The sequence below is a fragment of the Acomys minous genome (assembly GCF_964271855.1).
Source record: "Acomys minous genome assembly, chromosome: 19".
Taxonomy (NCBI): domain Eukaryota; kingdom Metazoa; phylum Chordata; class Mammalia; order Rodentia; family Muridae; genus Acomys; species Acomys minous.
In genome coordinates, this window is record NC_140499.1 from 60,031,262 (window position 1) to 60,045,290 (window position 14,029).

A 14,029-nucleotide genomic window follows, 5' to 3' on the forward strand; every position below is an offset into this window, starting at 1 on the left:
GTCAGAAACAGGAGCTGCTGAGATGAGAGGTCCAGACAGTAGCTTGCTTGGCAGCATGTGGCACTTAGGAGCTTGTGAAAAGGGGTGGTGACCAGAAGAGGGTCAGAAATAAGCTGAAGAATAAGAGTAGCTGTAAGGGGGATTACACAGTCTTATTTTAGACCTGTGCCCAGATGCAGAAGTAGGCAAAAGCTGGATATGGGGAGCGGAAAAGACCAGGGTGCTAGGAGAACCTGGGGATTCTGAGATGAAAAAGATGAAGGGACGACGGCAGCTTCTCCTGCCTGCCTAGTGCCCACAAGAAGGTCGTCCTTCTAGACCTGAGATCCCTTTCTAACACTGTCTAACCTGTTTCCTTCTCAGGCCGTCTCTCTCTGGATTCCCAGGAGGCAGACAGTGGCTTGGACTCTGGGACAGAACGCTTTCCCTCTGTCAGTGAGGTGAGTCCAGCAGGCACAGGCCCATTTAAATGTCCCACCCCTGGGCACTGGACGGCTCTGCTGCTCACTGGCCACTGAAGGCCCTGACCTGGTATCTGGGCACCTTCTCCACAATTCTAACTCTAGGGTTTAGTCACTGTGTTCTAGATCTGAGTGGCTTTGACATGCATCCTCCTGCCAGGTCATCACGTCGCTCGTATTTTATCACAATTGGTTGGCTCTGTAAAGTGTGGGGTGGAAAGGTAGGCAGTATTAATGAACCCACCCAGTTAGGTGTGGTGCTTACTCTCCTTGCTGCACATCCTTTTCTACTCCAATCAAAAATTTTCAGATTTTTTAAAACATCTCTCCCAGGTGCTCTCAGTTGGTATATAAGATTAAGAATATTAAAATAGCCTAGGCCCCCTATACACATATAGCAGATGTGCAGCTGCTTCTTCTTGTGAGTCCCCTAACATTTGGAGCAGGAACTGTCTCCAGCTCTGTTGCCTGCCTTTACATCCCTTTCCCATGGCTGGGCTGCCTTGTCTGGCCTCAGTGAGAGAGGATGCTCTTAGTCCTGCTGCCACTTGATGTGCCAGGGTGGGTTGGTACCCACAGGAGGCCTCCTCTTCTCTGAGGAGAAGGGGGCATGTGAGGGTGGGACTAGGGGCAGACGAGGGATGTGCTGCGATCAGGCTGTAAAGTGATTAAATAAATTAATTAATGAAAAAAAATTAAACTGAGAAGGAATAGCCTGCCACAGTGGCATACACCTGTAATCCCAGAACTCAGGGAGGCAGAGGCAGGCAGATTTCTGTGAGTTTGAGGCCAGCCTGATCTACAAAACAAGTCCAGGACAGCCAAGGCTACATACATAGAGAAACCCTGTCTTGGGGAAAAGGAAAAAAAAAAAGGAGTAAAATGAGTAAAAGAATGATGACAACAGTCACATATCTATTTAGCCAGACTTATTAGACTTATTTTAGTAACATTTGCAATTTCCTGACTATTGGTGAGAAGAGGATGGATCTCTAAGAGGACAGATATGTGGGAAGTTACCAAGAAAATGGTGGGATGTAGTATGGGCCTCAGCAACCTATAGTTCACATACGTAAAAGGTGATACACTTGGCAGTGAAGTGTGTGACCTGTGGCAGACTTCCTGGGTTGAATATATACTGCAAGCTCTTTGACCGTCAGTAAGTCCCATGACCTTTCTGCAGGCTGGTTCTTCATGTGAAGAGCGGGTTGAGTGACGATGCTTTCCTCAGTGCTGTTGGAAGGTTAGGTGGAAGAATGTATAGTCCAGGGCTGAGTGTCAGCATGGCTGTCGTTATAAAGCAGGCTGAGCTCGGAGAGTCGTCTGGATGAGGTTCCTTCTCACAGAATTCTCTTCTTCTAGTCATTGATGAATCGGAACTCAGTTCTGTCAGATCCTGGACTAGACAGCCCTCAAACCTCCCCTGTGATCCTGGCCAGAGTGGCCCAGCACCACAGGCGACAGGGCTCAGATGCATCGGTGCTCCCACCCAGTGACCAGGTGAGAGATGAGAGCCACCCGTTTGCCTTTCTCCTTTCACAACTAGGTTTCAGGCTAGTCACCAATGTGTAGCCTTGACTAACAGACTAAAGCCTACTCTGACAACCCACGGTTTGAGATAGTTCCCTAGAGAAGAGCAAGCATGGTGTGAAGAAGGAAGGAAGTCAGGGCCAGCCGCTCTCTGTGTGCAGAGTCAGTGGACGTACCCGTCAGAGCAGAATTAAGAAAAAGCTGATGGGCCTTTAAATGTCGATAAGTAACGACTGTTCCGAATGCTTATCTCCCTTAGCAACCTTTGCTTCAGCCAAACTCAGGGCAAGAGAATGAGTCAGAGCAAGATACAGTGATGTAGATTATGAAAATGGCATAATGAAGCCATTTTGTGTATTAAATAAGCAATAAGCCCTATTATTGGAATCGTAATACAGAAAACAAACAAAAGTTCAGCATGCTTGAGATCTTCCCTTGTCAAACTACCTTCCAACTCCTTCCCTCAGTTTTTCCATGCTGCCCAAAGAGTGCAAAATGTGACTTGAATGGCCTGCACTCAGAAGCAGACCTAGGTCCAGCGAAAATTTCAGGAAGACGGGATTTGGCTCAAAGCAAAAATCCTGCAAAGAACTTGGGCTGTGTAGCTATGGTGGGCTTGCCTGGCTTAGTGCAGGTAGGGGCTGACAAGACACTGGCTCACTAAAGCACAATTCTGTCAAATTCACCACTGCACTGATTTTTTTTCCCCCAAATCCACATTCCAGTTGCATAATGTTATTTAGTATATCTTTCAAGCTTCCTTCCTTCCTTCCTTCCTTCTCTCCTTTCTCTCCTTTCTTTCTTTCTCCCATTTGTTTGAGACAGTATCTTACTGTGTAGCCTGGCTGGTCTGGAACTAACTGTGTAGACCAGGCTGGACTTAAATACACAAAGATTCACCTGTCTTTGCCTCTGGAGTGCTGGGATTAAAGGCATGCATGTACCACCAAGCCTTGCTAAGCTTACTCTCTTAAACTTAAATTTATGTTATTGGGGGGGGGGGGTATTTTGTTTTGGATTTTTTGGTTTTTCAAGACAGGGTCTCTCTGTGTAGCCTTGGCTGTCCTGGACTCGCTTTGTAGACCAGGCTATCCTCAAACTCACAGTGACCCACCTGCCTCTGTCTCCCGAGTGCTGGGATTAAAAGCGTGCACCACCACGCCCGGCTTAAATCTATTTTAAAAGATATTGTCACTGCTACAAAATAAAACCAGTATCACACACCATAAGTGCAAGGTAAGTGCAAGGCAGCATATATGCTTAGAAATGATTTATAAAGCCTTATCTAGGAAGACACAGAGCAGTGGAGAAAGAAAGCCACCATGTATGTTAAAAAGATGCCTCCTTCATGAGCTATGTCTGGATGGGTGTTTGAGAAGCTGGTGGTGACCACCTCCAAGGAGCCTTAGAACAGAAGTTGAGAGACTCTAAATTGACCTACCCTTTATATATTCAGTTCCAACGTGAATGTGTCATTTACTATTTTAAAGTATTTTTTTTAAGTATTTAAAAAAAAAAAAGTCAGTAGCACTGACTGTTCTTCCAGAAGACCCAAGTTCAATTCCCAGCACCCACATAGCAGCTCACTGTCTTAGTTAGGGATACCATTCCTGTGATGAAACACCACAACCAAAAACAACTTGGGGAGGGAAGGGTTTATTTGACTTACACTTCCATATCACAGTTCATCAAAGGGAAATCAGGACAGGCACTCAAGAAGGGCAGGAACCTAAGGGCAGGAGCTGATGCAAAGTACATGGAGAGGTCCTGGTTATTGGCTTGCTCAGCCTGCTTTTTTTATTACCCAGGACCACCAGCTCAGGCATTACTGGGCCCTCTCACATCAGTCACTAATTAAGAAAATGCCCAACAGCTGGATCTTATGGAGGCATTTTCTAAATTAAGGTTCCCTCCTTTCATATAGTTCTAGCTTGTGTCGAGTTGACATAAAACTAGCCAGGACAGCAACCATCTGTAACTCCAGTTTCAGAGGATCCGCCACCCTCCTCTGGCCTCCACAGGCATGGGTTACATAGACACACATACAGGTACAACACCCATACACAAAATAATGAAAATAAATTAAATCTTTTTTAAAAATTAATAAAAATACATAAAATGTATTTATTTTAAATTTATTATCTGTGTATAAATGTTACATCTTATCCTATTTTCACTCTCACTAGATTATTTTGCTTATAGTTAAGTCTGAGGTGGAATCTCTCTGTAAAGATATACAGCTAGACTAGCAGCAGGCTGAAACTACTTGGATTAGTCAGAGGGATTGCATGATACTGAAGTTACTTCTCTGACAATTTGATTCACTGCTATTTAATGTCATGGCTAGGAACCACCTAAAATGATCCCAGCTTCACCAAATATGTTTCACCTGTTTGGGGCCAACCTAGTTTACATAGTTAGTTTCCGGCACCCAGAGCTGTCTCAGAAAACCAAAAAGAGAGAAAGATTTTATAATGGGAGGGTTTTTTCATGATCTTGTTTATTTTATCTATGTCTGTGAGTGTTTTATCTATGCTTACGTCTATAAAGCACACACACTTGATGCCCTTGGAGGCCAGAAGAGGGCATCAAATCCCTTGGAACTAGAGTTACACATACACATAAATAAAAATAGAATAAAATCTAAATAAAAAATATACCCAAAACTTTTTTTAAGAGCAAGAAATAAAAAAACTCCGTCAATAAATGGGCTAATGAAGTGAAGAAACCGTTCTCAAAATATGGAATACAAATGATCAATTAAAATGAAAAGATCTCCAACCTCACGATCCATCAGTGAAATGCACTATATTGAGATCCATTAAGAATGGCATTCACAAAGAATACACATAACAAAAGCTGGTAAAGATTTTGATTAAAGGGAACCCTTACATATTACTGGTGATAGTGTAAACTAGTCCTAACCACTATTAAAATCAATATGAAGATTTCTCAAAACTGAAAATAGTCTTCCATGTGACTCACAACTATGTGTGAGTTGGTTACAGGAGCAGAAATATTCAAAGATAGAGGCATCACCACAAGCCAGCCCTAGCATGATAATGCTCATGAAAGCTGAAAGCCTAGAGTGCACTGTGGAATTTACAGTCAACTCAGCAGGTTGCAGAGTATCTCTTCCGGGTAGCTCAGTTGGTCTGAGGGTATTTCTCAGCAACCTTACTGTTTTAATATGATTGGGAAAGGAGTGACTTAGTGATCAGTCTCAGGGACTTCCAGAAGCTTCTGAGTTGTTTACTGCTGAGTCAAAAGGAGCTTCCTGTAGGATGGAGTGTTTGATCTTAGAGAAAATTTCTGTACAACAATGACCATCTTACCACTCCTAGGTATTAGCCCACAGAGCTCCAGGTCAGGATCACAGACATGTACACATCCATGTTCACAGCAGAACAGTTCATAGTAGCTGAGTTATGGAAGCAGCTTGGTGTTCAGCAACAGAGAATAAGGAAATGTGTGTATACACAATGGAATCTTCTCAGCCATAATGAAGCACCAAGTCATGTCATTTGCATAAAGATGGATGCAACTAGAGCTAAGAATAAAGCCAAATTCAGAGAGGCAAATAGCATGTTTTTGCTCATCTGCTATTTCTTGGCTTTCTATAGATACATAAAACCATGCACTGTCCCCAAAGACAAAGGGGAGCAACAGGAAGGAAGGCACTAGAAAGGGGAAAGTATGGACGGGGGAGTATGCTCAGCATTCAGTGTAGACGTGTACAAAAACATATTAAAAATGAATTTCTTAAAAAATTTCCCCCAACAAGCTAAAATCTAGTCTTTTTGCTGCTTTTGCCAGAGAGTCTCGGGGATCTAGATAGCACAGGCTTCAGAGGCCAGGTGTTACAAGATTGGAGGGTCTAGGTAGATCTGAGGGCACAAATACAGCTTCTCAGCCAACCTCTGTGGCTTTGACTGTGTGAGTGGCTCTCGGGTCCTCCCTCTTTCAGTCTCTGTGATACAGTCCCATCCTGTCTGAGTGAGGGGGAGGCAGCTCTGCAGCTCCAGGTCTCTAGAAGTTACTAAGCCATGTCCTAGCTTGTCCGCTACTCAGTAGCACTGTGGCAGCTGCCACTTCAGGTGTGGAGAGTGTGGTTGGTCTGTTAGGAAAACACAAGTCTCCAGCCCAACCAGTCCATTAGGTGCTATCAGCTTTTACTTTGTTAGAGGACACTCGCTCCTCATCTTTTGCAAACAGAAAGAAAACATCTTTCCTATTTCCCATCTTCCTGTGTCATGTGACCAGGCTACTCTGCTGTGCCCCACCCAGAAGCAATTGGCTTTCTGCAAGTGGAAATCATTACATCCGTGCTGAACCTTGGGTGCTAGTAAGACCCAAGTGACCCTTTCAGAGTGAGGCTGCTAAACAGATCCTGTGGAAGAAGTTGAATCCATGTCTTCTGTAGTCTCTCATCTTAACTCTCTCCTTCAGGGTGTAGATCAAAGCCCAAAGCCTCTAATTATTGGCCCAGAGGAAGATTATGACCCAGGTTACTTCAACAATGAGGTGAGTTTTCCAGTTTGCTCCTTTTATCCTCCTCCCTTGCTTTACCCACACTGCCCTTGACTGGAAGCAGTTGGATTGTCCCCAGCTCTGGAAGGACCCATGGGGGGGGGGGGACACTCAGCTAACAGCCTGGGAGGCAGAGAGCACGGGGGTGCGTTTGCTGTCTACTTCCTGCCTCTGTGCCTCCCAGCCATTCTCATTTTTCTGCCTTCCAGAGTGACATCATCTTCCAAGATCTTGAAAAACTAAAGTCGCATCCAGCTTACTTGGCAGTTTTTCTACGGTACATCTTCTCTCAGGCCGACCCTGGCCCCCTGGTAAGTCAGAAGTGTCCATCTTGTTTTGAATCATTCTTGTACTCAACAGAGAATCTCTGACCACTATCCCTATTCGCTCTGTGTATCCAGCTGTTAATGTCAGATCTATAGGCAAAGTCAGGCATCTCAAGGACAGAGACAAAACAGAAAAGATGGAACCTGTTGCATCATGCAGCTAACCATACTTGTAGCCCAAGGGATAGCACAAACATCTAGGCCAGAAAACCACCTTTCTCCTCAGTTTAGGAAGTCTTCAAATTGACTGAGAAGTTGAGAATCACCCTTGCAGAGTTACAATGTTGCTACAAAAAAATTTGACAGGGGCAAAGCACTAAAGATCCTTCATCTAAGGCGTTGGCATGAAAGAATACCAGCAGGCCGGGCTGGTGGTGCCTACCTTTAATCCTAGCACTCAGGAAGCAAAGGCAGGTGGTCTCTGCGTTCAGGGGTACACAGTGAAACCCTGTCTCAGAAAAAAAAAAAAAAGAGGGAGGAGCGTATGAGCTATGGATGAAGTCCCCAGTGCCCCAAGGTGATGTACAGAGCCACCACCTTACACCCCTCTCATTCCTCCTCCTCCTGCATAGAAGCAAGGGATGATGGTAGGGGAATGTCAGTATTGTATTCTTCAAAGTAAGCCTCTCGCCCAAGGAATGAGTTGGGTTGTTGTTGTTGTTTCCTGGAAATACTACAGCTAGAGACCAGAATGAGCATTGATTTGCTCAAAGGGGATTCACTGATACCTGTTTGTTTAACCCCAAATGCTGACATCTCAAAGCATTCCTGAAAAACCTATAGATCATCAAGAGAAACAAAATAAAAGCCCTTCAGGGACAACACATAAACAAGTGGAGAAGCCACTAAAAACGTCAAGCCTAGAGGAGTGATCAGCCCCAAATACACTCATGGGAGAGAGATTATTTAAGTTTATCGGCCTCAATATTGTTGACATTTAAGACTGAGAATTATTTGTTGTCAGAGGGGATCTTAATTTGGGGATATCTAGCCACTTACTGGACTCTAGTCAAAATGTCTTCAGACACTAACAAATGGCCCCTGTGGTAAAGATCCACTGCTCTAACCTAGTTTCTCTGTCATTCTAGCTTTTTTATTTGTGTTCAGAAGTTTATCAACAGACAAACCCCAAGGATTCCCGAAGTTTGGGGAAAGACATCTGGAATATTTTCTTAGAGAAAAATGCGGTAAGTCATCATGAGTTAGGTTACAGTTCCATCCTCTGCACCAAAAGTATAGAAGAGTGATAGGGTACCAGTGCCAACTGGGACAGGCTGTTTTTTAATATTTCCAAACTGTGTCCACTGGGATGGTTCCCACTATCTTGACTCGGGCGCTTTCAGTGCTGTCTCCTGGAGGAGCACCCTCCTGCCAGCTCTGCTTTTCCTTCTGTGGCTGACAGGACAGTGGAGCGGCCAGCACACAAGACTGCTGGTGCACAGTAGTCCATGGGGATTTGGCAGCATCCTGGGCATTTCCCATCCATAAAGTAGGAGTCGGGGCTCTGCACCAGGCGCTGCTGCCAGAGTTTCTTCTGGAGAGGATGAGGGAGAGCCTTTGTGAGAGGTGTGCTCTCATAAGGAGGTTGTCAACACTGGAGAACTAGAGACAGGTTTGCCCTCCAAGAAATTAGAATTTCTGGATTCTGTTCCTGCTTCTCAAAGATTTATCTCCCCTAAGTTAGAGTCAGGGTTCAGTGGCTAAGAGCACATGCTGCTCTTCCAGAGAACCCAAGTTGCATTCCCAGCACCCACACGGTGTCTCTGACACCCTCTTCTGGCCTCTGCAGGCACCTGCATGTTGCACAGACATTCACAGAGGCAACACACCCAAACATTTAAAATAAAAGGTTTTTTTTTGTTTTTTTTGTTTTGTTTTGTTTTAATTTAAACGCTTTATCTCTTCTGTGTGTCTCTTTAGTTTCACAAATGCACACAACCTCTCTTTAGAATATTTAGAGATAGAGCAGCGGTTCTCAGCCTGTAGGTTGAGACCTCTTTTGAGGTCGGCAACTCTCTCACGGGAGTCACCTAAGACCATCAGAAAACACAGATATTTACATTATGATTCATAACAGTAACAAAATTACAGTTATGAAGTAGTAACAAAACTAATTTTATGGTTGGAGTTACCACAACATGAGGAACTGTATTAAAGGGTCGCAGTGTTAGGAAGGCTGAGAGCCGCTGAAATAGAGGGTTCTAACTACTCCCCAAACCTTGTCTGCCTTTCCTTCCTTGGATGAAGAAACAGACCCAAGAGCATCAGGGGATCTGGATCGGCAGGGCAAGAAGAGTAAATGTTTCTGAGATTCAGGCACACTTGCTAAAGGAGTCAAGAGGAAGAGCCTTAGTGTCTGGGAGGAATGCAGCTCTCTACGTCTGAACTGGGTTCTCAGGGATGTATCAGGATGCACTGGCCAGAGCATCTGCCTGCAGATGACACTCTGTATCTTGACTCTATAATCTGATCATCTAAACTAATTCCAAATGATTTTATTCTTCTCACAGTTGGCTAATAAGGTTGGGGAAATCTGAGTAAGGAGATTAGAGTTGCCACGTACCTTTTGGCATCATTTATAAAACCATACAAATATCCGGCAATGGCAAGAGATTTCAGGATACATGCCAGAGTATCAAGCTAACTACAGGACCAGGTGACATATACCCAGCTTCCACTAGTAGCAAACAAGAGGGGCCATAATCCATCAAATAACAAAGGTTATCCTCTTGGGACCACTTGGAGGCAAAGGAGAGTCCAGCAACTAGTTGAACACTGGTCCAGTGTTGGAACATGCCATTCTACATCCACGCATCAGAGTTAAAAAAAGCTGCTGGGCCACCCTCAGAATGTAGCACCAGCTTGTCTTATAAACTCATGTGCCATTTCCCAAAGTCCTAGCCTAGAATTCATGTCCAGAGTTGAAGAGAACTGAGAAAGAGGGGAGAGTTGGTATATATAAGCGAGAGAACATGTTACCGGACTCTGTGCCCTGCATACTCCTGTCTGCGTGGTGTGCACAGCCTCACCCTGTGCCCCTGCACACTCCTGTCTGCGTGGTGTGCACAGCCTCACCCTGTGCCCCTGCACACTCCTCTCTGTGTGGTGTGCACAGCCTCACTTCTACGCCCACTTTCTGTTTCCCAGCCTCTCAGAGTGAAGATCCCTGAGGTGCTGCAGGCTGAAATCGGTAAGTTGGCTCATTCTTTAGTGCCCTTCTTGTACTGAACTCTCAGGAAACACCAGAGACAGAGACAGGAAGTCTGAGCCTGGTTAACTGCCCTGTAGTGGGCAGAATCCATAGACTGTTACTCCAAAACACTCCACACTTAACATCAGGTGTGGATAGACACTACCTAAGAGCTCACTCCTCTGTCACAGGAGATTCTGGAGCAGTTAGGAGACCTGAGTTTGTATGTTTGTTTGTTTTTGCTAGGTTCCATAACAATACAAATACCAGGAGTACCAGAGTCAGAGAGGACCAAGGGCTAGGTAATGATGCTATTCCTTCCAGTTCCAGAATAATTGAGGCAGTGTAAAGAAGTTAGCAGTGCCAGGCGTGGTGGCGCACACCTGTAATCCTAGCACTCAGGTAGGCAGAGGCAAGCGGATAGCTGTGGGTTCAAGGCCAGCCTGGTCTACAAAATGTGTCCAGGACAGCTAAGGCTACACAGAGAGACCCTGTCTCAGAGGGGTGGGGGCCTGCATAGCAGCTTAGGGCTGAGGATGCAGCTCAGTTGGTAGAGTGCTTGCCTAATATGCATTAAGCCCTGGGTTTGAATCCCAGTACCCCATAAACCAGTAGTAGCACACCTCTATGATCCCAGTATTTGGGAGGTAGACACAAGAGGGTCAGAAGTTCAAAATCGTCCTTAACTACATAGCAAGTTTCTAAGGCTAGTCTAGTGTTTTACAAGCTGGAACTAGCAGTCTACATTTGGAAAGAAGCAGTTATTGGCAAAGACACAGGAAGGACAAATTATATGTACACACAAAGTAGCTTGCTCAAAGATAGAGTAAGAGGCCCAGTATTGTGGCACTCAGGAAGCAGAGTCAGGCAGACCTCCGAGTGTGAGGCCAGCCTGATTTGCATAGTAAGTTCCAGGACAGCCAGGGCTACATAGTGAGACTCTGTATAAATGGATGGGTGGATGGATGGATGGATAGATAGGTAACCCTGGATAGATGGAGGGATGGATGGATAGAAAGAAAGAATGAGGCTGTCACTTCCGCCGCCTGGCCTAGCCTTTGTGGTGCTAGATGTCCCAACAGGAAGAACATGGAACCTGTTGGTTCCATGAAGAATGAAAGGCCTCTGGTTTTTTAGGCTGTTGAAATGGTGTCAAGGCAGTAGAAGGAATAAATATATGTAAAGACTACATGTTAACGTCAGCCGACTTTTAAGAATACACACAGTGAGAAATGGCTTCAGTATGTCCACTCATGGAACATTAGACATCCAGAGAATAGTTTTGTCCCTGCCTTTGATAGGACCGGAATGATTTCAGCCTTAAGCTTGACAACTTGAGTTCAGTTCCTGGAATCCACATAAAACTGGGGAGAGGACCAACTCTATAGAGTTGTCCTCTGGCCTCCACATGCACACTACAGCATCTGCACATGCGTGTGTACATGCACACACACACACTAAGTGAGACAAGAAAAAAAAGACATTGTGCCTGGGTGGAATGCAGGCCTCCCTGCTTTCAGGCTAATAGGCCAAAAATCCAGTTTTTCCATGAAGCATTATAGGATGCAAACCACTTGAAGTGCTTAGCAGAAGTTATTTCCTCCCGAACACCCACCTGTCTCCCTTGTCTCCCGGTCCAGACCTGCGCCTGCGGAACAGTGAGGACCCTCGCAGTGTTCTCAGTGAAGCTCAGGAGGCGGTCATGCTGGAGATCCAGGAGCAGATCAGCGACTACAGGTTTGCAGAGCCCCCCAGTGTGCTCTCCGTGCCTCTGCAGTGTGTATCTGGGTTTCCCTTCCTGTGTTCACACCTGTTCAGTATGTAATTGTTTCCCCCTTGTATCTGGTGTAGATCAAAGCGTACCCTGGGGCTGGGCAGCCTCTATGGTGAAAATGACCTGCTAGACCTGGATGGGGACCCTCTTCGGGAGCGCCAAATGGCCGAGAAGCAACTGGCTGCCCTTGGAGATATCTTGTGAGTGTTCAGTTTCACTCTCCTACCTCTGGGCTTGCCAGACAGGTTAGAAGATCTTGGAGGTCCGGTCTCTACCATGCACTTGCTGCATGATCTCTTTCACAAAAGACAGGAGATCTTGCTGCATTTATTGTGCTGAGGGCCCCATTCAAACCTAGAGCTGCTGACAGTTTGCTGGTGCTTGTGACAGTCCAGTCCAGTGCTCCCAGAATACAGTGAGCTTTCTGCTTCTCTTCTCGCTTTTCATGGTCTTCCTCCGTCCTTGCCTCTGTTCATGGCTGCTACTCAGCGTGAGATTGCACCTTCCAGGGGCTGAAGCATCTTCAGGAAATGAGCAGCACTGACTTAAGGAAGGTGGCCATTTTTTCCTCCAGTACACAGAAAACTAGAGCACCTCTCTGGGAGCTCCAGCACAGCTGATCCTGCTGTGCTTCTCCAGGGCTTTTGTTTCTTTGGGTTTTTGTCGTTTGATTTTATGTATGGGTTTCCCTGCATGGTTCTCTGCACATCATGTGTACGCAGTGCCCACAAAGGCCAAAAGAGAGTGTCCAGTGCCCACCACCCCTGTGCAGCTGGAGTTACAGTTAAAAGGCACCATATGTGTGCTGTGAATCAAACATGGGTCCTCTGGAAGAGCAGCCAGTGGTCTTACCCACTAAACCATCTCCCTACCTCCTCGAGTCCCATTTTCTAAAGCATGTGCTGTCCGTGGTTTGGATCCCACAGCAGGATTGATGACTGAATTTCTAAGCCTAAGAAGTTTTTCTTCCCGGTATTATTTCTTGTTGAGTAGTGACCTTAATTAATCTGTTCTGCCTCTCTGGGCCCCACATACCAAATGACAAAAGTTAGCCTGTGTGAGCTTGGTAGTGTCAATAACACAAGCCTTTCAGTTTGGCAAATATCAAATGTGTTTTTACTGTATGTCACTGTATGAGGCACATACAGTGGGGATTGTGCAGTGATGAGAAGAGACAGCAATATATAAGACTGAAGTAGATTGGCAATATGTTAATGACAACGAGCACTCAGGGAGGAAAGAGAACAGGGTACAGATGGTCTAGAGTTCCAGAGTCCGTGGGATGCAGATTTAAATAGGCTAGTCCAGGTAGTACTTGATGAGTTGAAAAGATGGACTGAATGATCTTTGGCATCTGGAAAAGCACTACAGACAGAAGAAGCCAAGTAGAATGTGCTAAACATTTAAGGAACAGCAGTGAAACCAGTGTGCAAAGAGCAGAGTGAAAAATAAGTGATGGAGCCAGGTAACGGGATGGGCAGCAGCATACTATGAGGAAGATTGTGGTTTTCACTCAACAAGTGTTTGAGCTTCAGGAGGCTACGCTCTGGGTAAAGAAGAGATGGAGAGCTGGGCAGTTCAGTTAGAAGGCTCCTCCATAGGAATCCCCACGAGGGATGGCACAGGGACAGCCATGGAAGCTGTGAAAAGAGGTTAGCTCTGGGGGAGCAGGAGAGTCATTAAGAGAACATCCTAAAACTTGGGTGTGGGCCATGAAAGAAAAGTCAAAGAGAGATTCCAAGAGTGTCTTATCCAAAGCTACTGCTACTGTGTGACTCTGTCGTTTGGTAACAGACCTGGGCCAGAGGGGGCTAGGTTACAGGTAGACAGTGAAACACAAGGGGCTAGGTTACAGGTAGACAGTGAAACACAAGGGGGCTAGGTTACAGGTAGACAGTGAAACACAAGGGGCTAGGTTACAGGTACACAGTGAAACACAGAGGGGGCTAGGTTACAGGTAGACAGTGAAACACAGAGGGGGCTAGGTTACAGGTAGACAGTGAAACACAAGGGGCTAGGTTACAGGTAGACAGTGAAACACAGAGGGGCTAGGTTACACGTAGACAGTGAAACACAAGGGGCTAGGTTACAGGTAGACAGTGAAACACAGAGGGGGCTAGGTTACAGGTAGACAGTGAAACACAAGGGGCTAGGTTACAGGTAGACAGTGAAACACAGAGGGGCTAGGTTACAGGTAGACAGTGAAACACAAGGGGCT

General features: G+C 45.6%; 1 protein-coding gene across 12 annotated transcripts in view; it reads left to right on the forward strand.

Moving 5' to 3' along the window:
- Window positions 1-14,029, forward strand: part of ARHGEF11 (Rho guanine nucleotide exchange factor 11) — a 109,980-nt gene that overhangs the window by 70,589 nt on the left and 25,362 nt on the right. For all 12 annotated transcript variants that reach the window (XM_084768390.1, XM_084768401.1, XM_084768395.1 and 9 more), the window contains 8 exons: window positions 364-440; window positions 1,824-1,961; window positions 6,441-6,515; window positions 6,731-6,832; window positions 7,936-8,034; window positions 9,995-10,037; window positions 11,678-11,774; window positions 11,889-12,011. In XM_084768390.1, the coding sequence (XP_084624516.1) occupies window positions 364-440; window positions 1,824-1,961; window positions 6,441-6,515; window positions 6,731-6,832; window positions 7,936-8,034; window positions 9,995-10,037; window positions 11,678-11,774; window positions 11,889-12,011 (754 nt within the window). The remainder of the gene's footprint in view (window positions 1-363; window positions 441-1,823; window positions 1,962-6,440; window positions 6,516-6,730; window positions 6,833-7,935; window positions 8,035-9,994; window positions 10,038-11,677; window positions 11,775-11,888; window positions 12,012-14,029) is intronic.